The 23,437-nt window shown below is 36.3% G+C and overlaps 1 protein-coding gene across 22 annotated transcripts; it reads right to left on the reverse strand.

Annotated features, from left to right (window-relative positions):
* Window positions 1-346: 346 nt before the first annotated feature.
* Window positions 347-23,437, reverse strand: LOC120632580 (protein groucho-like). Of its 22 annotated transcripts, none has more exons than XM_039902494.1 (18): window positions 23,035-23,437; window positions 21,682-21,779; window positions 21,203-21,266; window positions 21,076-21,120; window positions 20,400-20,504; window positions 18,007-18,039; window positions 11,867-11,998; window positions 10,687-10,818; window positions 10,276-10,404; window positions 8,248-8,301; window positions 7,335-7,454; window positions 6,194-6,336; window positions 4,944-5,205; window positions 3,920-4,099; window positions 3,106-3,184; window positions 1,856-2,020; window positions 841-1,040; window positions 347-574 (listed from the first exon to the last, which is right to left on the reverse strand). In XM_039902494.1, exons 1-18 carry the CDS (start codon window positions 23,074-23,076, stop codon window positions 467-469), a joined length of 2,091 nt encoding a protein of 696 aa, XP_039758428.1. In that variant the 5' UTR covers window positions 23,077-23,437; the 3' UTR covers window positions 347-466. The 22 variants fall into 22 exon arrangements, with proteins under 22 accessions (XP_039758428.1, XP_039758418.1, XP_039758434.1 ...); XM_039902484.1 differs by having other exon boundaries at window positions 11,867-11,992; window positions 20,367-20,504; XM_039902500.1 differs by having other exon boundaries at window positions 10,300-10,404; window positions 20,367-20,504.

Below are 23,437 nucleotides of genomic sequence, written 5' to 3' on the forward strand. Positions count from 1 at the left end.
ATTGTAGAATACCAATTGTATTCTACAATTATATAACTAGCCGTTATATAATTTTAATGTATTCAATAATAAAATATACTATTTACTAAAGTATACTACACTGATTGAGACTACTTTGGCTTGAATTTTTAAGATCAGTCCACTCTTCCCTCGTATCACTGATGATTCTCATTGATCCTCACCACGTTAGAATTAGACGAAGTAGATTTTTAACTAAGAATGATCGGCATTGTCTGCTATGTAATTTAAATAGACACAGCAAAATATATACAAATTCCAATGGAGTCGTTCTACCTTTTAGTAGTTAGTAATTAATCCTATAAGGTTAAAATAAAACTGCTTTACATGTAATAGACCATTTATTTGACCCACTGTTGCACCCACGGGTGCAACCTCCACTGGACAGTATGAAACCCGTCTTTACCGCCTACTGAGATTTTCACTTCACTTGTACCACTTCACTGTATCAGTACATAACTTCATACACTGTTGCTTTCTTATCACCTGAACCAGTCACTATAAACTTATCGTCCGCCGATATATCACAACTGAGCACCGATGATGATTCTTTTGTCTGGAAATAAAAAAATAATATTAAATCAAAGAATAAACTAAAGGGCAAAAAAATTTCAGCTAAGTGCAAGTAAGACTTGCACACTAACGTGACGAGGGTATGCATAAAGCAGGAAGTGGCATAAAATGAAAATTCCTCTTTCCTATGCCAGTTAATAAAAAATTAGGATAGGCAGTACTTTTGTGCATGTATGAAGTGCACGCCACTAGCTATCCCCGATTTTTCTCACCCACCGATTTACTTATGACGTGTAGCCAATTTATTACCTGGAATATACTAGCTCCGTATGGCGTTCGCCACGCGTTCAGTAGGTTGTCCTTGCCCGTAGAGACGAACCATTTACCCGCGGCCGCAAACCGGAGGGAGAGTACACAGGACTCGTGCAGAACTAACTGGTAGCGGTCCGGTTTGCCCGCGTGTAACACTTCCACGTGGGAGTTCTCCATACCCACCGCCAGCCATGAACCTAAGTGAAAATGTGATTGGATTTAAAAATCAGGGTTCCATACCGAGGTGCAATATGAAACACTACATAGTATTTAAGACTAATAATTATGATCGAGGAGAAAAAAAAAACAATTTTGTTAATTTTTTTATTCTACATGTTAAACCTAGCCTGCAAACTCGGGTACGAAAATTATTATATTAAACCAATACCCCTAATCGGTTTCTACACGACATCGTATCGGAACCGCTTATAGTAAAAGGGCTGATTGCAGTTAAAAATTTAACAAAAATAAATTGAATCATATATATTTAATTATAAACTCGTATTTAATTTACCCAAAGTTTGGTCCCTGAATGGCTAAATATTTAACCAAAACACTGACTTCGAAATAAATGTTATACCAACATACATTTTTGTTCATTAATATAGTTTTCATTTATAGTCGATAAGGCAGGAATAATGTTAATTTTAATTTCCAACCATTATCTTTAGTCGATTTCTCTTTTCTGATATTAACAAATTTGATGGTAGTATTGTTCACCGATTAATTATGCTAATAAATTGTAATAAAAAATAAAAGTAAAGTAAAGTAAATATTAATTTTAGTTTGTTATTATTATTTCCCTAGAAAAATATATTTTACGTTGGTTCATTAATAAATAAATAATTAACTTAATAAAAAATAATAGTTTAAGAAAAACTAAAAATCACGCTTTCACGAATAAACTAAACTAAAATGTAAAAATGAGTTTGTTCCTTTATAGCAAGCGTGTTTAGTTTTTCTTTTTACTATTAATTTATTTGAAGCCGGTTAACAAAATGGTGTAGCTCACCAGTGGGACAGTATCCTAGCGAGAAGATCTGACTGTTGAAATCGTGCTGATGTAACTGCCTGCCCTCTCTCAAGTCCCAGGATCGCACTGTGTTGTCCAGCCCGCCAGTCCACAAACGCGTGCCGTCTGGACTTATATCTATACACGACGCGCCATCCGTGTGACCTGGAACAACGAAATATAATTCACATTTTCCTTTTAAGGCCTTAATTCAGAAAGTGCGAGTCGGACTTTCATGAGATGGGTTCTGTACCAAGGTGAAGTTTGTTTTCAATGTAGATTCCTTAAAAACAATAATTTTCTTACTTGTATAAGCTTGGATTTGAATGTAGAGCAATCATTAACGTATACTTATACATGTACTAATAATTTGACTTGAACAAACTATGTAGACTGCACTTAGTTTAATCTATTCAAAACTATTGTAGTAGGCTCCGTTTATAAGTTTCTATTCAAACAATAAGACTGAATCTACTACTGTTTCGGTAGGCAGATTCTACATAGAGTAATCAGGCGAGAAACTTTTGTTTTATAATTTCACAAGTTAGCCCTCGACTTAGCAATCTCACCTTGTGTTAAGTGTCGATGCAGTCTTACATGGTATGTAGCGGTCTAACCTATTAGAGGTATGCCTCTAATTGGTTATACCAGCCTATTAATCCCAAACGCGGCATCGTACTGGAACACTAAATCTCTTTTGCGTCAGGTGTTTGTCGGTAAAGTGGTAGCTACGGCAGAAGCCCACCAGACCAAATCAGAGAATAACCAGAAATTATAAAATACCACATTGTCCCTGCCGGGGAACGAACCTGGCAACTGTCACTTGGTAGTTGCACTTTTCCAACATCTTTTTTTACAAGTTATCGTATTTAAGAATCTTACAAAATGTATCTCTTGGACACGAAAGTGGAGTGGAATATTGTGGAATGTGTAAGTACGCTATAACTTATTGTTTTTTGATTGGCGAAGTGGGCATTGACCCTGCTTTCTGAGTCCAAGGCCGTGGGTTCGATTCCCACAACTGGAAAATGTTTGTATGATGAACATGAATGTTTTTCAGTGTCTTGGTGTTTATCTGTATATTATTAGTATTTATGTAATTATTCATAAAAATATCTCATTACCATCTTAGTACTCATAAAACAAGCTACGCTTACTTTGGGGCTAGATGGCGATGTGTGTATTGTCGTAGTATATTTATTTATTGTAGTACATGTTTACTCTATGCATAATATGATAAAACTTCTTACCTTGGAATTGCCTAACTAAGGTTTGATTGTGTAGATCCCATACCGCTATGTTGCCGTCTGAACAACAGCTGAAGCAGACCTGTAGTTACAAAAAAAAAAGGAATAGTTATTAAACAAGAAATAATCATATACAGAGTTCAATCCAAAAAGAGAGAGGGTTTAATAGCAGTGACCAATGTTGCTCCAATGAGGGTTGTAGGACTTTATCAACTTTTATCCGCACTCCGCACTGGGCCAGCGTGGTCTACGGACAAAACTCTTCTCATTGACTCTCAGACGTGTTCAACTATTATCACATCATCATCAATCATCAATAGCCTATAACAGTCCACTGCTGCAGTAAAAGCCAGGAAGGATTTGCCAATAATCATCACCCTGGGCAGACTGGTTGGTCTTTTGGAGCGAGCTCGGCTGGCTGGAGTGATCCAGCGGGGAGCCGCATCAGTGGCCATACGTACAACGGACGGTCCCAGACCAACCTAGTGCGGAAAAGGCCCAGGAACAGAAGAAGAAGAAGAAGACTGGTTGGTGATTGCAGTAGATGCACAGAGGATCTTGCTCTAACCAGGTTGCTTCTTAAATATTTTCTAATGACAATGTGAGATGGTGATAACAAAAAGAACACCTGGCTAAGTTTGATGTGGGCTTCTTCTTAGACCACTCGCGCGTTTGGAACACTCGTAGCTTAAGTTTTAAGTTTACGAATGTAGTTATCGCCATCACTACTCACGTCTATGTACACATTTTGTATGTAATAAACGCATTAAAGTGCCTATTTGAATGAAGAAATATATGACTTTGACTTTAAATTTACCTTGGAATCTGGACTGATGGCTAGAGCGTAACACGCAGGCGCTGATGAGGTGAGCTCCGCCCTCATCCTCGGAGTTGGTGACGACAGGTCCCATATTGACAGGTTGGACGCTTCACCCCCCACTAGTAACGTTCGTCCGTCCGGTAAAAGCTTCACTGATCTTATGTAGTTGTCCCTTTGCTGGAATAAGAACGGTAAGTACAATAAGAAGGAATGTAAGAAAATTTTATTTGGTCATTAGAATTAAGAGTTTAAAAAAGACAATAATAATAAAATAAATTTTTATACGGTCCCAAAACTGTTCGGCTAAGAGCAGATTCCGTGAAACCAGGCGTAACAATTTTTATAAGATGTGACAGGTAATGGTATATCTTTATGGTATATATTTCTTGTGTGCGTGTGTATGTCACTGAAATTCTCCTAAACGGTGGGACCGATTTGAATGAATTTTTTGGTATGCGTTTGGTGGCATCCTGTATGGTTTAGATTCGCAAATCAGCCCAACAGATGGCGCTGGGGCCCGATAGTATTATATATTTTTCTGTTATAATCATTGTGGATATTACAGGAAAATATATATGGCTACTTTAATATATAACTATACGATAAGTGTAAGGTAGTGGGCAGTGACCTTGCTTTCTGGCCCAAGGCTGTCGGTTCGATTCCCACAACTGGAAAATGTTTCTGTGATGAACATGAACATTGTTGAGTTAGTTAGTTTTTTAAGTTTTTTTTTTTTTAATAGTTCATATTTACAATACATCTAATTATATAACGTAACGTATGTACACACAGTTAGGGCGCAGCTATATTTTTTAAAACATTATTTTTCTGTTAAAACCTTTGTAGATATTATCGCTATTTTAAAATATAATTATACAATAAATGTATAAAAGAAATAACGAAGTACTGTAACAAATATAAAAAAATTTAATAACTTTAATTATAATGAAGAAAATGACCCCCCCCCCCCCCCCCCCAATTAAAAATCTCACGTATTTTATGAACGCCCCGTAAGACTTACTAGACAATCCAACTGCGACAGAGGTTCCAGCGTGGTCGGCGAGCCGGGGTTGGTGATGTCCCACAGTTTCACACAGCCTTTGCCGCCCGTGTACGCGTGTCTCGCAGTGCTACTCAGCGATAGGGCCACGGCGCAGACCACCTCGCCGTGCGGCAGTGCGGCCACGACCCGCGCTCCCCGCGGGATCCCTGGCCCAACTAGTGCGTCCGCGGGGAACGGCACGGGCTGTAGCGGACCGCCGCACGTGTGGTACGAATACGCGCTGGAAAATATTAAAGTTCCCTTCTAAAACTAAATGTATCATATTTTTTAAACAATGTGCCCAGAGCATTGTTGTTGTTTGACAGCCGATTTTCGCTGTGGCCAGTGACCCAGCTTTCTGGGTCTAATTCCGTGGGTTCGATTCCCACAACTTATTAAGCACTATTCCAGATGATCTTTAGAGAAATTATATATATATTATTTTTTGTGTGTGTTTCTTTTTTGTTTCAACTTTAATTTTATCTTAACTTTTTGTTTAATTTAATTCCAAGTTGTGTACACATACTTTGGGTTGTAGCTTAGAACAAAACTTGTTATTACTTATATTTAGATCTACTTTTAGTTATTACCTGTTTTGTGTACCTAATAAAAATAAATAAATAAACTGGAAAATGTTTGTGTGATGAACGTGAATGTTCATCAGTGTCTGGGAGTTTATCTGTATATTATAAGAATTTATGTATATTATTCATAAAAATATTCATCAGTCGTCTAAGTAATAATAACTCAAGCTACGCTTACTTTGGGGCTAGAGCGATGTGTATTGTCGTAGTATATATTCATTGTTGTGAATAATAATATAAAAATAAAAAAAGCAATACAGGAAACAAGTATAATGCACTGTTTACATTCAATTTACTTATAACGTAGGCGTTAAATAAGGCAGAACTCGTTACTCTCAACCTTTCCCAATTTAAAACATATAAAATACGGTAAAAATAAGAAAACATATTTTAGAGTAAAGAGAGCGATTTATAGTTTACTAGCATAATGAAATATTAATCTTTATTTATTTAATTGAGACAGAGGAGAAAAAATAAATTAAATTTGAAATTAAGCGTGCATTCGAGTACCGTTTATGTCTACTAGTACCAACGCTTTTAAAAAACCAATCGTAATACTTTTTTGGGTTTTTGGTTACCTGGGCTAGCGGGGTTTTGGTGGGTGTTTTTTGTCAACACCTGTGTATTATTATAATGTAAACTTACGGTTTAGCGGGTGGCATGCCGTTGGTTCTCGCCATCGCTCCGTCGTACGGCAGCGGTGGTCTGTAGGCCGCGTAAGAGGGGAATGCGTATCGCCCCGTAGGCGTAGGGGCACGGTTTTTACTACCTGGCGTACCGGGTTTTTCCTAAAAAAATTAAATCACCATTAACATCTTCTTCATCATCATCATTATCAACCTATTACTGGCCCAACGTTGGGCACAGATTTTCTCTCAGTCCACCACGCTGGCCAAGTGCGGTTTGGTAAACTTCACACACCTATGATCGCTCAGCCATGCAGGTTTCCGCACGATGTTTTCCTTCACCGTTAAAGAAAGTGTTATTTTAATTGCTCGAACGAACTCGGTCACCCCGAAAAGGAGGCCGGTGTAGCGGTCTCCACATTACAGAACTAGATGGCGCCACAAAATCCTGCATCCCGCTAGCGAAGTGTTCACTAAGAATGCCTATATATACAACTTCCAAAAATGAATGTTCGGACCTCGGTCCCCGAGCACGATCACCCGCTCGGTGGAAGATCTTCCTATTGTTACGGTCGAGCGTATCACCATAGCTTCCGTACACCGGAATTCTAAACAGCAAGCTATCACAGGCTGCAACCGTATCATCATCATCATCATATCAACCCTTTACCGGCCCACTTCAGTGCACGGGTCACACACCTTTGAGATCATTACCAAGAACTGTCAGGCATACAGGTTCCCTTCACCGTTGAAGCAAGTGATATTTTAATTACTTAAAAATACGCATAAAAACTTGGAAAAGTTAGAGGTGCGTGCCGAGGATCGAACTCGGTCACCTTGAAAGTCAGTTTGAGCTCCTACCCACTGGGCTATCATCGCTTCAACCGTTAAAGGTGAGCAATCACAATAACATTAAAAAAAAATTGTACATAAAAACCCAGCAAAAAAAAACGGTCGCCTTCAACCCACGAATAATTCAACAGCCAATAGTCATTTAACAGTCGAATACTCATCGCAAATTTTGTTTGGAGATCAAGACAAGATCGCCACTAATACGTTTACAGTGTGCAGTTTTTTTAACTGTCAGAAAGGATACTGAATAGGTGTAATGGCTGACCGCTGCGAGAACACTATCCTAAAAGCATATTGTTAATACTCACGTCTTTAGAACTTTTAGGTGTTGAGCGACTTGATGAAGAGCCAGACCTTGAAGGCGGTCGGGGTCCGTTCTCTGTCCTCTCACCACCTTCCGTTCTGACACTTGGAGATCCTCGTTCCTCCTAAAATAACGCCGGATATTGGTGCTCAAATGGTCTTAATTCTTTATTAAACAAGCTCAATTGTAAGCAACCCAAGCCATGCTTGCCTATATGTATATTCTTCCTTTGATTAAAAGATGATTTAATTTTGCATGTGATGTAAGGGCTGTATCTGATTTCTTTCAGTTTAAACTATTGCAATGGTTTACTAAAAAACTATTGACGTTTCAGTTTCTCAGATAAGTTTCAGAGACAGTAAATACCTCGAAAGCCTATGAAGTATTATTTATTATACACGTTGTATACAATTTAAAAGAGATACTATTTGCTTTTTTACTAACGTCGAACAAAGCTAAACAAAAAATAATCAAAGTAAGTAACGCCCAAAGAATGAAGATTTCTAGGCATACAATTACCTTTCACCAATCGATTTTCACTAGCAACTCATATAAATTAACTTGTCTTATGAAAATTGCCACTAGGTGTGGCATTTTGTATTTGTATTATCATATTATTCATTTTTCGTATGCATTCAAAGTTTAAAAAAAAAAACCAGATTTTTTTTCATCTGTCAATTGTCAATTAACAAGTACCCTAAATATTTCCCAATGCCGAATCGGTGTCGTAACTTTAAATGGCGCCTTACGTTGCTAGTCAACATTCAAGAGTTGGTGAAATGTAATTTTTCTATGTTCATCCCCTAAATCATCCGATTTAACGTTTCCTAGGTTTCGTGAAAACGGCTATAACTCTCATAGAATAACTAACTTACTGATTACAAAATATTCCTCTAGTTTCTCATGTGGTTCCTTACCTCATTCGCTACATCAACAACCAGGTCCTGGTCGCTTTTCTCCGCATCACTGTCCTAAAATATGACGTTTTAAAGATGTGTTAGTAATTTAGATTAACTTTCATGTTTATTTTCTTAATAGAATAGCAATACAGTGATTACAGCGACAAATATACAGGTCATGACCAATTTTTTTACAAATGCAGAGGTCCGTTGTCATCTTACCGGTGAGATTTCGTTCAAGGGCTAACTTGTAGTAGAATAAAAAAAAACCTAGTTTATGTTTGAATACTAACCAACGATATTAAAGTAATATATAATATAATCTTTCATATATATAACTGATAATAGGCTGATGATGACAGTAACAAAGAATCGCTAAAATATTGTTTAATTGTCAGATGATATTTAATTCATGTATTATGAAAAAAGTATTTTAATTTATACAAGGAGTGAGATTGGTATTTATTTTCAATAAATAAAACTGCAAATTCTAGCAATCCGCCATGACAGGTGAAACGCCAAATGCAAAATTATGACATCACTTCTAAATAAACATAGTTGTGTATCGCTTGAACTTCGAAAATCTCTGCGTGTATCTAGTATTTTGTGATTTCCAACTACTATTAATTAAAAAGAAAATTGGTTAGTTTTTTGTTGTGTATCATTACCAAATTTAAATAATCTTTAGCTATGGTACAAGGACATTCCAAAGCTCTTATTTGCTGATGACGTCACGAGTACAGCCATAACAGCCGGCGAACGTTTTCGCGGAAAATTATTTCTTTAAATATAATTTGACATTTTTATCAACAATACTTACCAAAAATAAGATATTTATTTTTTGGATATAGTAGATACTTTCGAACATAATACTGCAGTCGAAAAATTGGTCTACATGCCTATTCTAAGATGTTTGTCTTAGAATGGGCATGATTCTAAGAAATTTGTCTTACAATAGGCATGATTACTTAGTAATACCGTGTAAAAAGGTTGGTCACGTACCCACAAAGCAACAATAATGGAACATCCTGAAAAGCGTAAATCTCAAGCTTTGGAAATTAGTGGGCAATTGTTGGGCAACAGATCAAGATTACCAATTTGCGAAACGGATTCCTTTTTTTATTTTATACTCACTGTTGAAACGTTAGAGAAAAATAGACCTAATAGCTTCGCCTAAAAGAAGAATTTATCCTCCATTTACTTCAAACATTCTTCTCGTTAAAAGCGTGATGAAAATTAAACTTTTAAACAAGGTTAACAACCGTCTAAGTGCTGATATGTCTGTCGATCGTGATCATTGTAATCTATATATAAAAAAATGAATTGCTGATCGTTAGTCTCACTGAAACCTGACAACGGCTGGACAGATTTGGCTAATTTAGGTCTTGAAATATTCGCGGAAGTCTAGGGTTGGTTTAAACGGCGAGAAAAATACTAATATATTAGTTTCGGGAAAAAGTTTCTTCGCATTTTTTAAGAAAATTCAAAACATTTTTTAATACAGTTTATTTACATTTAACTAGTATGTAGGTACCATTTTGTTCGATAAATTTTTGCCATCTTGTAGGTAGGGACATAATCTCATTGCTACAGAAATTTTGGGGCTTCTGATCAAAAAACCGCGACAAGTAGTTTTGGCAGTCCGCTCGTGATGTTAACCTGACACTGCCTATAGAATTCTGAAGAGACCGAAACAGGTGGAAATCTGAAGGTGCGAGGTAAGGACTATACGGCGGATGCATTAACACCTCCCAGCCAAACTCTCTAAATTTTTGCTGAGTGGCCAAAGATGTGTGCGATCTAGCTTTATCAAGATGAAATTTTGTGCGTATTCTTCAATGTGTGTGTGTTTATATAAAAGGCAAATTGGACTCGGTAGGTGGCGCTGCTCCCCCAGACAGGGCGACGTCTGCCGGGTCCGCTTGTTAAGAAATATTTTTTGTCAACGTCCATGGCGCAATGGTGCATTTCGACAAATCGTATGCCCAACAAGTAGCCACCTGTAACCACACAATAAGCGGAGTGGAGTAGGGAAGCGACACATACACTACACAGACTCACATGGCCGACCTTCTCCTCCTTGCGCCGTTTGGCGTCCAAGGGTTCTGGTTCGTTGGGCGAACGAGGCCGGTACTTTTGTTCGCGCTCGTGCGGTGAAACCGAGCGCCTCTGCTGCTGAATATAGATAAAATAAGATAAATAAAGTCATCACCATTATCATTTTGACTTTGAAAATAGTTTTCGAGGTTTAAAAATATTGTCATAAAAAAGTTGATTACCCAATAGCAAACGAACACTAGCTCTCAAACACTTTTTTAAATCCGATAACATTAGAGGGATAGGTTAAGAATACATAAAGAAAACATTTATAGTACCAAAAGATACGAATTTATAGTACCAAATAATAATCCTCCTACTTTTTTGAGTCACTTAAAAATAAAATAAAACGGTGGTCACCTGTTGACTCATGCCACGTGAGGAGATTCGCTCATCTTCCCGAGGCGGGGGTTGTCCCGGCTGCAAGGGGGGAGGTGCGGGCCCTCCTGGTAATACGGGCGGTTTTACATCCGTGGGGGGAGGCAATTCCACCTGTGTACATAAATAAGTCAAAATAATGACAGCCCATAATACAAACAGGAATGAGGAATGTAACGTTGACAAAAAGATCGAATTTTATGTGAAACTGTGACAGTACCTAGTAATCTTTACATTAGAAACAGAATTAAACTTTTATTTTCCTTGAATAGGCCAATTTAAACGACGTTCTCCAAGATGCTAGCCATGTCTTTGCAAAATTACGACAAGTTCGATTGCAGTACCGCTGTGTACAGGAAACAAAAGTTTTTTTTTAAACCCGGAAACGTTATTCCGGTGCTATTCTGGGATAAAAAGTATCTCATCTCTCGAACGTAAACTGTATACGCACCCTTAAGCATTGTCCTTTGAAAGGGCGGAGATGATAGATCTCCGTCCTTTTAACTAATAGGCTACTTTTTATTCCAGGCAAACGGTTCCCAAGATAAACCGTAATAAACTTGGATAAAGAACGCGGGCTTGATTCCCGCTAGTTATCACTATAAAATAATCTGTTGTGTATATACAACGTGTAAATTAAAACCTATATAATACTACACGGGCTTGAGAGGTGCATTATGTTCTGTCCCTGAGACTTATCTGTGAAACCGAATACCTAATCGTTCTTGAGTAAACCACTGCCGTAGTTTTTCTGAAAGAAATCAGACAGATATCACATGTAAATTTAAAATCATGTGACTCCTGTCACTTTATTCGGCAAGCGTTGCGTAGCGCAGGTACTATGCGCGCGTCGGTCTTTCATCTTCAATAGGGTTGTTTTAAATTCGTTTGTATGGAAATATAAATATGCTTCTTGATTTAATATTTTTATGCATCCTTCAATATTATTTAGTTATTCTGTTACACGTTGTACAATGAAATTATATTAAACTGATTGCTGGTTAACTAGAATTTTTATTTTGTAAGTATGCCGATGCGTGAATGCGGATCCGCGCTACGTATGTTACGCTTGAGGGCCCTCCGCAGAGCCCGCGACCCGCGGACCGATTTCGATGGATAGATGTGGACATCGAACAGAAGCTATTACAAAAAATTCCATTACCTTATGCGTGGGCGGCGGTAAATGTGGGGCGGGTGGGGGCCCTGCGCTGGGGAACAAGAGGCCTCCCGCGCCCAACAACGCCCCCGCACCGCCGACTCCGTGAGGTAAACCCGCTGAAGCGTGGATCTGTTGCTACGACAACACACGGTCCAGATAAGACGATTTATATGACACTCTTAACGGACCCAGCAAGGGACTTCCAGAACAGGCTAGCACGGACAGGAGACATTTTCTCATTATCTCTCTCCTTCAATCATTAATCTCTCTCTTCTTCAATCATTAACCCATTACCGTCACACTACAGGGTACTGGTCTCCTTTCAGAATGAGAAGGGTTTAGGACGGAGTCCACCACGCCGGCCAAGCGCAGATTGGTAGACTTCACATGCTTTTGAGTACATAATGGAGAACTCTCAGGCATGCAGGTTTCCACACGACGTTTTCCTTCACGGTTAAAGCAAGTTATATTCAATTCCTTAGAAAAACACACATAGCTCCGAGAAGTAACAGGCGTGCTGGGGTCGAACTCTGTCTCCAAACTATCAATACCATCACAATCATCCATGATACAGTTGTCACCACCCCTCGTTTTCCCGCGGGTGTCGTACGAGGCGACTAAAGGAATATAACGGAGAACTAGTATCTACTGCGATCACCAACTCGTCTACCCAGAGTGTGGTGATTATCAGCAAATCCTACTGATGGGAGTCCAGCAGTAACTGACTTAGTATTTTTTTTGCATTACACACATCGCCATCTAGCCCCAAAGTAAGCGTAGCTTGTGTTATGGGTACTAAAATGACTGACGAATATTTTTATAAATAAATACTTAGAATATACATATAAACACCCAGACACTAAAAAAACAATCATGCTCATCACACTAACATTTTTCAGTTGTGGGAATCGAACCCACGGCCTTGGGCTCAGAAAGCAGGGTGGCCGCAAACTGCGCCAATCGGCCGTCAAATAGACGTATACGTTTTGGCTAGCTGTAAGTATACTAAGGATATAAATAAATAAATAAATGATAAATAAATGGACTTATAGGCTGTCGATAACTGATAATATTAAACAGTGTTAAACTTTTAACGCGGTGATAGCCAAGGCTTCAGCATTCGGGGGGACCGAGTTAGATCTCCGTAACGCACCTCGAACTTCTCGAGGCTACGTGCCTTTTTTAATGTATGCAATCAACATATCACTTTCTATAATAGTTAAGGAAAAAATCGTTAGGAAACCTGCATGCCTGCTTAAATAACTTTCTCAAAAGCGTGTGAAGTGTACTAATCTACACCTGGCCAGCGTGGTGGGCTACGACCTCATCTTATTTTAAGATTAGACCCGTCACCCCGTGCCGTGAAGTGTGCCGATAATGGATTGATAGTGATGAAAATTTTGTATTGTCAGCGGGATAAGTAAACTTTATCCCTTAGTGGATATAATCGGGGGATAAAATTGTTGTCCCTTCCATATGCTAGCCGTGCTGCCCGGAAAAACAGTGCCACATTAAATCTGATATTTAATTCAAATTTGTCGATATATCGACAGCTGCGCAACCTGTCGGGTCCATAATGCAAAATTAAAGAATAACACAAAAAAATATAAAAAATACGAAAAAAAATCTTGATAGTGACAGTCTAATCACCTATAGGTATGTAATACTATACGACCTATTCTCATACGTACCAAATATACATTGAAATGCTCTGAGTGTTTTTTTTATTTTTTTTTATTGTTCTGTGCAAAATAACTTTAAAAAAATATACAAAAGTAATGTGAAAAGAATTGAACAATATGATAGAGGTATATATAAGTTTCGAGTGCATAATAAATACAATAAAGGCTACATACATAATATGATATGGGTATAATACGCATATACATTCTACATCATTTGAATAAATGTAATTAATGTACTAAGCATACTAAGCCTCATTCAGAAATTAATTCATAAAAAGGAAAACGTATATTTTAAGCATATTATAAATGTGGCATTACGTCGAAATAGCTCTTCAGTGTTTTATCACACAAAAACTTTATTGCAACACAACAAAATAGGATAAACACAAGGAAAACAGTAATAGTAGTTAGTGCTAGGCTGCAAATCTGCCTTATCACAAAAAGTGGTCTTTTGAAGGCAACCTAAACGTGCGTAGCCGATAAAAAGGTGGAAAGCGGATGGTCCATAAAGTATGTTTCAAAAAGATTTTTGTAAGAGTTTAAAAAACGTTTCAACAACACTTAGGTGACACTTAGGTATGCCTAGGAATTTTCTTAAATTAGGAGTTACTTATTAAGGCATCGCTTTGTTTATCGTTAATGAAAACGGGGAATATAGTATTAGGGGGCGTTCATAAAATACGAGAGATGTTTAAGGGGGGAGGGGGTCGAGTCAAATCTCATCTATTCTTACGCTTGAGTGAGGGGGATCTCGGCACGCAATATTTTTTCTGATTGAAACAAAAAAAATCATACTTTTTTGGTCCATTGGCCTTTTTACAATAACAATCCAACGCGTAACGTAAGAAACCCACATTTCGAAAAGTCTCCCGTGAGATTGAGGGATGGGGGAGGCGGTTGAATAAAATCTCACGACATTATAAACGATTTCGTTAATCGTTATCACCCCACAGTAACAAAAAAAAGTAAGTTCGCTTCATGAGCCTTAATAAATGAATTATTATTTTGATTAGTTATAGCTTTAGATTCGTATTCTTACACTCCTTTGGGTATGTAAGGTCGTCTATCAATTACGTTACATTACGGGACGACGTGTGATAAATATGTCATAATGACACTATCATTATTGATGTATGATACACCCGTATGACAGTTGCCAAGTTGAGAGCAACACTTGTATTTTTATATATACAATATTTGAAATTGTGTCACGGTCAATGTTATTTTATTTCGGTCAGAGCTATTACTACGGTGCGATTCAGTATCAACCAATTACCAACTGCAGGCCTAATTTGTATCTTGGTGGATATCAAAACACGTAAAAAAAAAATGCAAAGGCATTGATGTGATATTAGTGGCCAACCGAGATGAGGTTGTTGGAACTGTATTTGGGTTGGCAACTAAGGTATTTTTTTTAAATTACTAGACGAAAGATTTTTTCTTTCGTCTAGAAATCTTAATATTCTTTTTTTGATTATTTGATTTCGTACCTAACCATCCGTTCATACATAATTTCTATTCAAAAGAGGTTCGAGGATCTGTCTGTCCTTGGACTGCTCAGTTTTATATTATATGCAAAAAATAAGTTAATCATTCAATGAAAATAGTTGGCTTAATTTTAATCCATGTACTGAATTTGCGAAAAAACTAGAGTAACAATTATGAACATATATTCTAATGGGTCTAATCAAAACTTATACGTGATATTGGTGCAAATTCAGTTATATAACACATAAATATCAGAAAACTAAAATGACTTGTCTAAAAATAGTGCTATCCTTTTTCAAGGGGCACATTGTCATTACTTTTAAACCTGTCAATTTAGTTAAGTTAACTGTATACAATAGAATCGGGACTATAAGAAACGTAAAAAAAGAATGTGCAAAAAAGCCATAAGGAAACAGCATGTCAAGTATAAGTGCGTCAAAACTTAATTAAATGTGAAGTTAGAAGCTATAAACTATGCGATAAAACTTTATAAACAATCCCAGACAATAATTGAATTAACTCAATAGCCATTTATATTTATAGGAAAAATTTACTTTTAATTAATCACAATATAAATACATAAATAAATATACTACGACAATACACACATCGCCATCTAGCCCCAAAGTAAGCGTAGCTTGTGTTATGTGTACTAAGATGACTGATGAATATTTTTTAATAATATACATTATACATAAATACTTATAATATACAGATAAACACCCAGACAATGAAAAACATTCATGTTCATCACACAAACATTTTCCAGTTGTGGGAATCGAACCCACGGCCTCAGACTCAGGAAGCAGGGTCGCTGCCCACTGCGCCAGTCGGCCGTCGATATGAAACGCAAACATTAAATATATTTGTATACTTTGTAGTATTTTACCGAATTTATGAATAATTCAATTAGAAACCTATTTTTGTACATAGAGAACAGCTTGACTGCAATCACATGTTATTCATTGGCTGTGGTAAGAACGGAACACAAATTTGCCTTTTATTGCAATAACTTGGCAGAGCTCGAAGTACTAACCGCGATGCTTATTTCTGCCTCTAAGCAACATTACTGTGTCCCGCAGGGTGATTACGTATCTCGCGACAGCAGTGGCGTGCAAAGAAATTTAACACACACACGCAGGGTAAGAAGCATAAAGAAGTAAAATGGCATAAAATGGCAAAATCCTCCTCCTTTGCCAGTTATATGAAAACGTTAGGGTATGCGGTGCTTATGTGCATGTATGAAGTGCACGCCACTGCGCGACAGGGTTGCCACAAGCGAGAAACTTGCAATCACTTCTGTCATGTGCATTTGTTTGGAAAAGTGACGTTTCACAGCAGTAATTGCAAAATGGTGGTTGCCAGTTTAATCACAGGCACGTGAAGCGGTGATAGCCCCGTGGGTACGACTTCGACTTAACTTTCGTGGGGCGTAACTTAGTTCGAAACCCAGCACGCACCTCTAACTTTTCTAATTTATGTGCGTTTTAAATTAATTAAAATATCACTTGCTTCAACGTTGAAGGAAAACATCGTGAAGAAACCTGCATGCCTGAGAGTTCTCCACAATTTTCTCATAAGTTAAGTCCACCAATCCGCACTTGACTTCCTTAACTTAGACGGCCTTCAATTCTTCTCATTATGGGAGGAGACCCGTGCCCTGTAGTGGGCCGGTAATGAGTTGATATGAGGCTTAACACCTATGTTAAGTTGATGCACTTAGAGCTCACTTTGTAGTACGTGTTTCCTGCATGCCCTACAAGTGGTATATAAGTTTATAGGCATTCGTTTTCCAGTCAAGTGGGCCAAGTGCCGGGTCCGTCAATTATAAATATTATATTATAATTGAATATTATATTAAATATTATAAGTACATACTTTACTAGATTTCTAAACGATAGTCGAAGTTATTTGCGATTGCAGCCAAGCACTAGTCTATATATTTGAAATACTGACTTGTAACGTGAAAAGAACTGGGACATCGATTTGCCTAATACACGCGCAGTCATCGTTTTACAACGATTCATAAACAAGTGTAAACATCAACAGCATTTATCTAATCTTACAATAAAACTTTTATTAATAGCGTAATAAAACTAAGAATAATATAAAATATAACACCATAATTTAAAAAAAAAAATGTGCTTAGAACATTCGAGCGTAATGCACCGTTGACATACCGTTTGCACCGTACACTTAGCGCCTGACAGTAAGTATACAACGTGTAACCTAATTACGAAATACTGTTGATGGGTAAATAAGTATATTTCATAAGGAATGATCCTGTAAAAATATTTAATCAAAAGAATCATATTTATTTTTCCATACAAAGTAATTCAAAAGATTTTAAGTGTTTACTTGAACCTTTGTTTGAACTTGAACTTAAACTTGTGTTATAACAACCCAAATCAAGATAAAACATCGACACATACATAGTACCTACGCTACGCGACACGTATCTAATAAAGTAACTGGAGTCACTTTAATTTTGCATGTGATGTTAGGGCCTTATCTGATTATATTTAGAGTAAAAACTATGGCAGCAGTTTACTCAGAAACTATTTCTGTTTTACAGTTAAGTCTAAGAGACAATAAAAAATGTTCCTCTATAGCCTGTGAAGTACTATTTCGGTTTTCATTTACACGTTGTATAATTATGTTTTCCCCAATATAAAAAAAACTAAAATATTAATGACTATGATATACAAAGTCTACATTTTAATAGCCTTTTTGTAAGAGATCGAATGCTAAATAAATATGAAGCAATTGTTACTACACTTCTTCAATAGTGCCGCAGAAGGATACACGGGACCGTAATGAAGCGCGAACAGTGGCAGGAGCTGTATGTAAACGGTGCATTACATTCGAAGATCTGATATTAAAAAAAAAACAATAGTGACAAATTAAAGAGTGTTAATCACAAAAAACAAAATAAAATACAAGCACAACAATAATATTGTTGTAACTTACAAGCAGTTGCTGGAGGCCATGTTGTTGTTGTTGCTGTGGACAACATTAAATAAAATAATGCTGAATTAAATCTATTTTTGTTAATTGCTTGTTGTTAACTATTTCTATTAGTCTAGGGAGAAATCTTAGTGAAAATATCGAAGGAATTTCCGCTCAGACTTCCGCCTATCGACGAGCGGAATCCCGAATCGCATCCTCATCACCTTCATATCACTCTCCTCATTATCATCAACTAAATGCCAAATATCTCCGCAACCTTATCACGTTGGTCCGGAATTCCGCTCATCAATTGTTATTTTTGAACATACTAGCAATGAAGTTGATTTGTGTATCATAACGTCGAATACGTCGAAGCAAAATAGACCTAAGCGAAAACGTGGAAAAACGTCAGAACAGTCACAATCAAGTTTTTTGTCACACTTCAACAGAGCGCCTTTCAAATGTCAGAGCATGACAAAGCACTGAACAACCGATGTTATCTGTACAGCCCCTAATGATTATTTTACCATAGCAACACAGATGTTATGGTTGTCACCGCGTAAATTTTGTCTACAGTTATTTATCCAAAGTATTCGTACTAAGAAATAACTTTTTTTGTATCTTAAATATTGCAATATGCCATTGGCATTGACAAGATCATTTACCCCCCGCTAGCCTTCTAGAAAGTTCTATTTCACTTTGACGTAAATTTTATGATACTCTAGACGATGCGATGGTTCGATTACTAGCCTGCAAATCTTATTTTTTTATATCTGAGATGCGTTAAACATATTAAAAAACCGAAAGCTAAAAATATATCAATTATTTCTTTATGGAATTGTATTTTCGTTACGTATTAATGTATACTCAATGATCAATTTCTTCTAACCAATCCTAAAATTTAAACAATCTTAAGAACACTTTATATTGTGAAGTACGTTTTAATAACTGAAAAAAGACGGTTTGTGTTAAAAAATACAAATAAAATAAAACGATATTTTTCATCATCATCATATCAACCCATCACCGGCCCAGTACAGGGCACGGGTCTGCTGCCATCACAAGAAGGGGTTCATGCCGTAGTTCACCAAGCTGACCCAGTGTGGATTGGTGGACTCCACACACCTTTGAGAACATTATGGAGAACTCTCAGGCATGCAGGTTTCCTCACAATGTTTTCCTTCACCGCTGAAGCAAGTGATATTTGAATTGCTAAAAACGCATATAACTTAGAGGTAAACTTAAGAGTTTCTTGCTGGGATTCGAACCCGCCCCCTGGAAAGTCAAGTCGAAGTCCTACCTACTGGGATATCACCGCTTCAGTCATCACCGTGTTGAATTCAATGTGTGTATTTATTTATTCAAAATATTTTTACACTAAAAAACATGAAAAAAATTGTTGTAACAAAACACAAAAAAAATGCAATTAAACAAAGATATACATAGTGTTATGGCGCGAATTTACATGAAGTTATCTTTTAATGGCAACGTAAGTGTAAGAAGCTTAAATTAAAAATAAAATACAACAAAAACATAATACATTATATATTTAAATAACATATACACAAGATTAAAAAACATAATATAAATATTAAAATACATATATAAAATATAACATATGTCATGTTATAAAAACTTTCAGATTATACAATTGCATGGTTAAATAATAGTTCTTAATCAGTGTTTAATAGTATTTATATTTGTTCATATACTTTGATTGTTAAAAGATTGAAGAATTCGATTATAGAATATGCACTATTACTTTGTAAAACTGCACTCTTTACCAACTCTTACTAACACCTTAACGTTTTTAACTGTAGCGTTATGAGCGGAAATCCGTGTGACGAATTTCAGCTAGACTTGTCTGTAAGCCTACCTATTTACTTAGTCCATAGATTCAATCAATTTGCAAATATTAAGTTTTCATTTTTTAAGAAAATTATAAAAAAATATTAGCAAGGCAAGATAATAATATTCTAATTGCATTTTTTCGCCATATTTCGCAAGAATACAAATTAACAAAAAAAAAAAAAGGCAAAAAATCTTAAGTTTTTACATATACATATACTATTTTATCCATATCATTTGAAATTAAACAACAAACACTGCACCTATAACATAAATTTTGAACCCTTTTATAATCTGTGGGATCTGCCACCCTCATCAATTACTACACAGTATTTTACTGGAACTAGAGTATTGAATAGCCTCGCATAAGACAAAAAAAATCACCTACGCTGACGACCCCCTTATCCCAGTGAGATTGCCAAAACTCAACCTAACGATGTCTTTCTGCCCAACTAATCCAGTTAATTGCTTTAAGTTTGCCAGTAACTAAAGTGTGAAATAGACACTATGAGTCATGGCAGTACTAAACTTACCCCGATAATAGCATTAAGTTCAGACATAGTGACCTGCTTAGCTCTGTCCACTGCTGTTGCGACCTGCTGCTGGTGCTCCTGTGCCAAGAACGGCAGCACCTGCCCGATGATGCCGTTCAGACGCTTCGCTATTTCCGTCTGGAAACGAAGAAGATGAGAGTAGTTAGTGACGTATTCGAGCTATACAAAAATATTAGTGTAGGCAGTGCTTTTGCATATAAATGAAGTGCAAGTTACTGAGAGTGCATGGTTTATCTATTCTAATAGTAAGGCTAAAGATTTTGTTATTTTGTTGGTATACAGTATTCACTGGAATTTTAAAATCATTTTTACATTCAACAGCCCCATTCTTGAGGAAGATTATGGGCTATTTAACACCACGCTACAACCCTTACAGAGCAAGATCTAAATAAAACCCAAACAATTTAATAGATTTCTTAATCCTTAACATGCACCATTAGGTAATGGCAGCTCAAATAATGGTTACGACCCCACCATTTTCTGTGGGTGTTAGGAGTACAAGGCTAATAAAGAAATATAACATCTGGAAGCAACATCCTCTGTGCTAATACCATCTATTGTAATCACCAAATGTCTGCCCACTATGGTGATTATGGGCTTAGCTGTTGGGAGAGGCCTTTGAGCTTGGTGGACTATTGTAGGCTATTGATGAAACCTTAACAAAAATGTGTAAATATTTTGAACTCACTTGTTTGTGCATCTCAACATTTAGGCCGTACGACATTTCATAGTACTGAAAAAAACAGCAAATTTTAAATTATAATTATGATAATTTATAGCAGTAATTAAAAAAAAATCTTATAAAAACATTTTACCATAACATAGTGTCTTTGCATTTCAGTTTTCTCATTGGCCAACTTTTCACACTCTAGCTTTAACCTGCAACAATAACTACAAAAATTACTTATAAACTTTTATCTTCTACCTGAAATTAAAAAAAGACAAAAACTAATAATTCAAATAGGCCTAATACAAGCATTGAAACGCATGAGAAATGTCTGTTTATTTGTAAAGAATATTCCAACAATTCGGGAGATAGATTCTACTGAGAAGAAGCCAGTAACACAAACCTCTACAGTTGCTTCTTCTAACACCAACTATTTACAATCTAAATTCTGTTTTGTAAGAGACAGTAACAGTCTATTAGTTAAAGATTGTATATATTGTTTCTTAAATTTAAATTAAAAAAAAATTGTTTTTAATAATATCATTGTAAAGGCCACTTAGATTAAGGGAAGGAGATTTTCCGAGAAAAGCTGCAAAAAACTTAAACATAAGGAAAAAATAAACTTACGTGTGATACTGTGCTTGTAAAAAGTTAAATTCTTCTTTTATACGCTCTAAGTTGTCTGCTATAGTGAATTTTATAGCTCCACCCGAAGGCTGGGGGCCCTAAAACAATCACCAATATTGAACTTTGTAAATTTCTACATGCAAACATAAATATGTCATGACATACAATAACAATCATGTGTTCTGGAATGCACATTTTAATACATACTTAAACTATTTCCCATGCTTGTCCTACTATATAAACAATGGTTCACATTTTGATTACTTCATTACCAGACAGCCAATGGATGTTGGGGTTTAAAAGTGCTCGAACACGCTCAAACTGGTATGCACAGATTTGGTAGACCCTAACAATATGTACACACAACAAACAATTCACAGGTAGTGGCTGGACCCAAACAGCACAAAATCATGGTATTCTGAATGTGACAATGATCATGATAATAACTCTTGCATAGTCAAACCACAGAAAATAACTGTAGCCATAATTCCGGACACTGATATTTAATATTGCATTTATTTTAAAGATATTGTAAATTCTTAATAAGGCTAACTAATACACATTAATATGGCAACATGTACATTTATCTTATTCAAAATTCAAACTTAATTTTTATTTCAAGTAGGCCCAATTTATAATCACTTTTGAATGTCAAGTCAATCTGTTTGCAGTGACTGTACCACCGGTTCGGAAGACAGATTCCACTGAGAAGAGCCCGCAAGTTATAAGTGTCTACTATTAGATACCCAATAAAATCAAAGTGCCATTTAAATATTAGTATAAGCAGGGGCACTACATATTTTGAAGCACTTATTTTATCATTATTTTGTAGTTGCTCACTTAGTAAAAAATTTGCTCCGGCAGTATTTCTATTTGACTGCTTGCATTATTATCACTTCAAATTAAATTCTGCCTACTACTAGCAGATCATTTTATATTAAATATTTCTGAACATATATTGCTACTAGTTTAGTTTATATTTGAAACCATAATTTAACATTGGTTGGGTAAGTATTACAGTATCTCATTAGCTGTCTTCACATAATTATTATAATTTCACATGATAAATAGACCCTGAACAAAATTCTGTGAATGGTTGCAATTAGAATCAGAAACCAAAGCTTTACTTCACTCCACAGCTACAGCTTTGTAACCCAATCAACAGGTAGTTTACTGGATGCAATAAATTCTAAATCATTATTAATTATTATTGCATTCACAGACAGGATGTTTTTTAAGTGTACAAACAACCGTTTCTTTGATTACAGACACAAATATCATGTGAGGTTGTGGTCCACAACATAAATATACCTAAATGGGATTTGTGGAGTAATAATGTATGAATACACGAACCCTCACAGCAGAAGACGGGTGCCGCGCCGGAGTTGGATACATCTTGTAACTTAACTAAACAATGTTTTTGTTCCAAACAATCAAATATAGTTCTCTTTAGATCCATACAAAACTAACACTGACGGCAACATTTCCACCTCCTCATCCACTGCTATAAACCACGTAGCGTAAGAAACCCACGGCTGAGCGCTAAGAACAATGATATGCATAAACTTTGTCTCAAAACTTTTGAATTATCACACATTATCTTGACATACACAACTTTTAGCGCGATTACTGGCCACTGTAGCAAATCCCGTGAAATATTAAGATAAAAAGTGTATAATTTTACAAGCAACAGTTGTATGTTGGAATTTTTTAACCATAAATCCACGCCGCAATTTTTGTTGCCTGTCAAATCAAA

Source organism: Pararge aegeria, chromosome 20 (assembly GCF_905163445.1).
Source record: "Pararge aegeria chromosome 20, ilParAegt1.1, whole genome shotgun sequence".
NCBI classification, from domain to species: domain Eukaryota; kingdom Metazoa; phylum Arthropoda; class Insecta; order Lepidoptera; family Nymphalidae; genus Pararge; species Pararge aegeria.

Coding starts and splice junctions, on each gene's coding strand:
- LOC120632580 (XM_039902479.1), bottom strand. CDS start 23,076: ATGTATCCAACTCCGGCGCGGCACCCGTCTTCTGCTGTGAGG. Junction 21,121..21,202: donor TGCAAAGACACTATGTTATG/GTAAAATGTTTT, acceptor TGTTTTTTTCAG/TACTATGAAATGTCGTACGG. Junction 11,999..18,006: donor ATGGCCTCCAGCAACTGCTT/GTAAGTTACAAC, acceptor GTGTTGTCGTAG/CAACAGATCCACGCTTCAGC.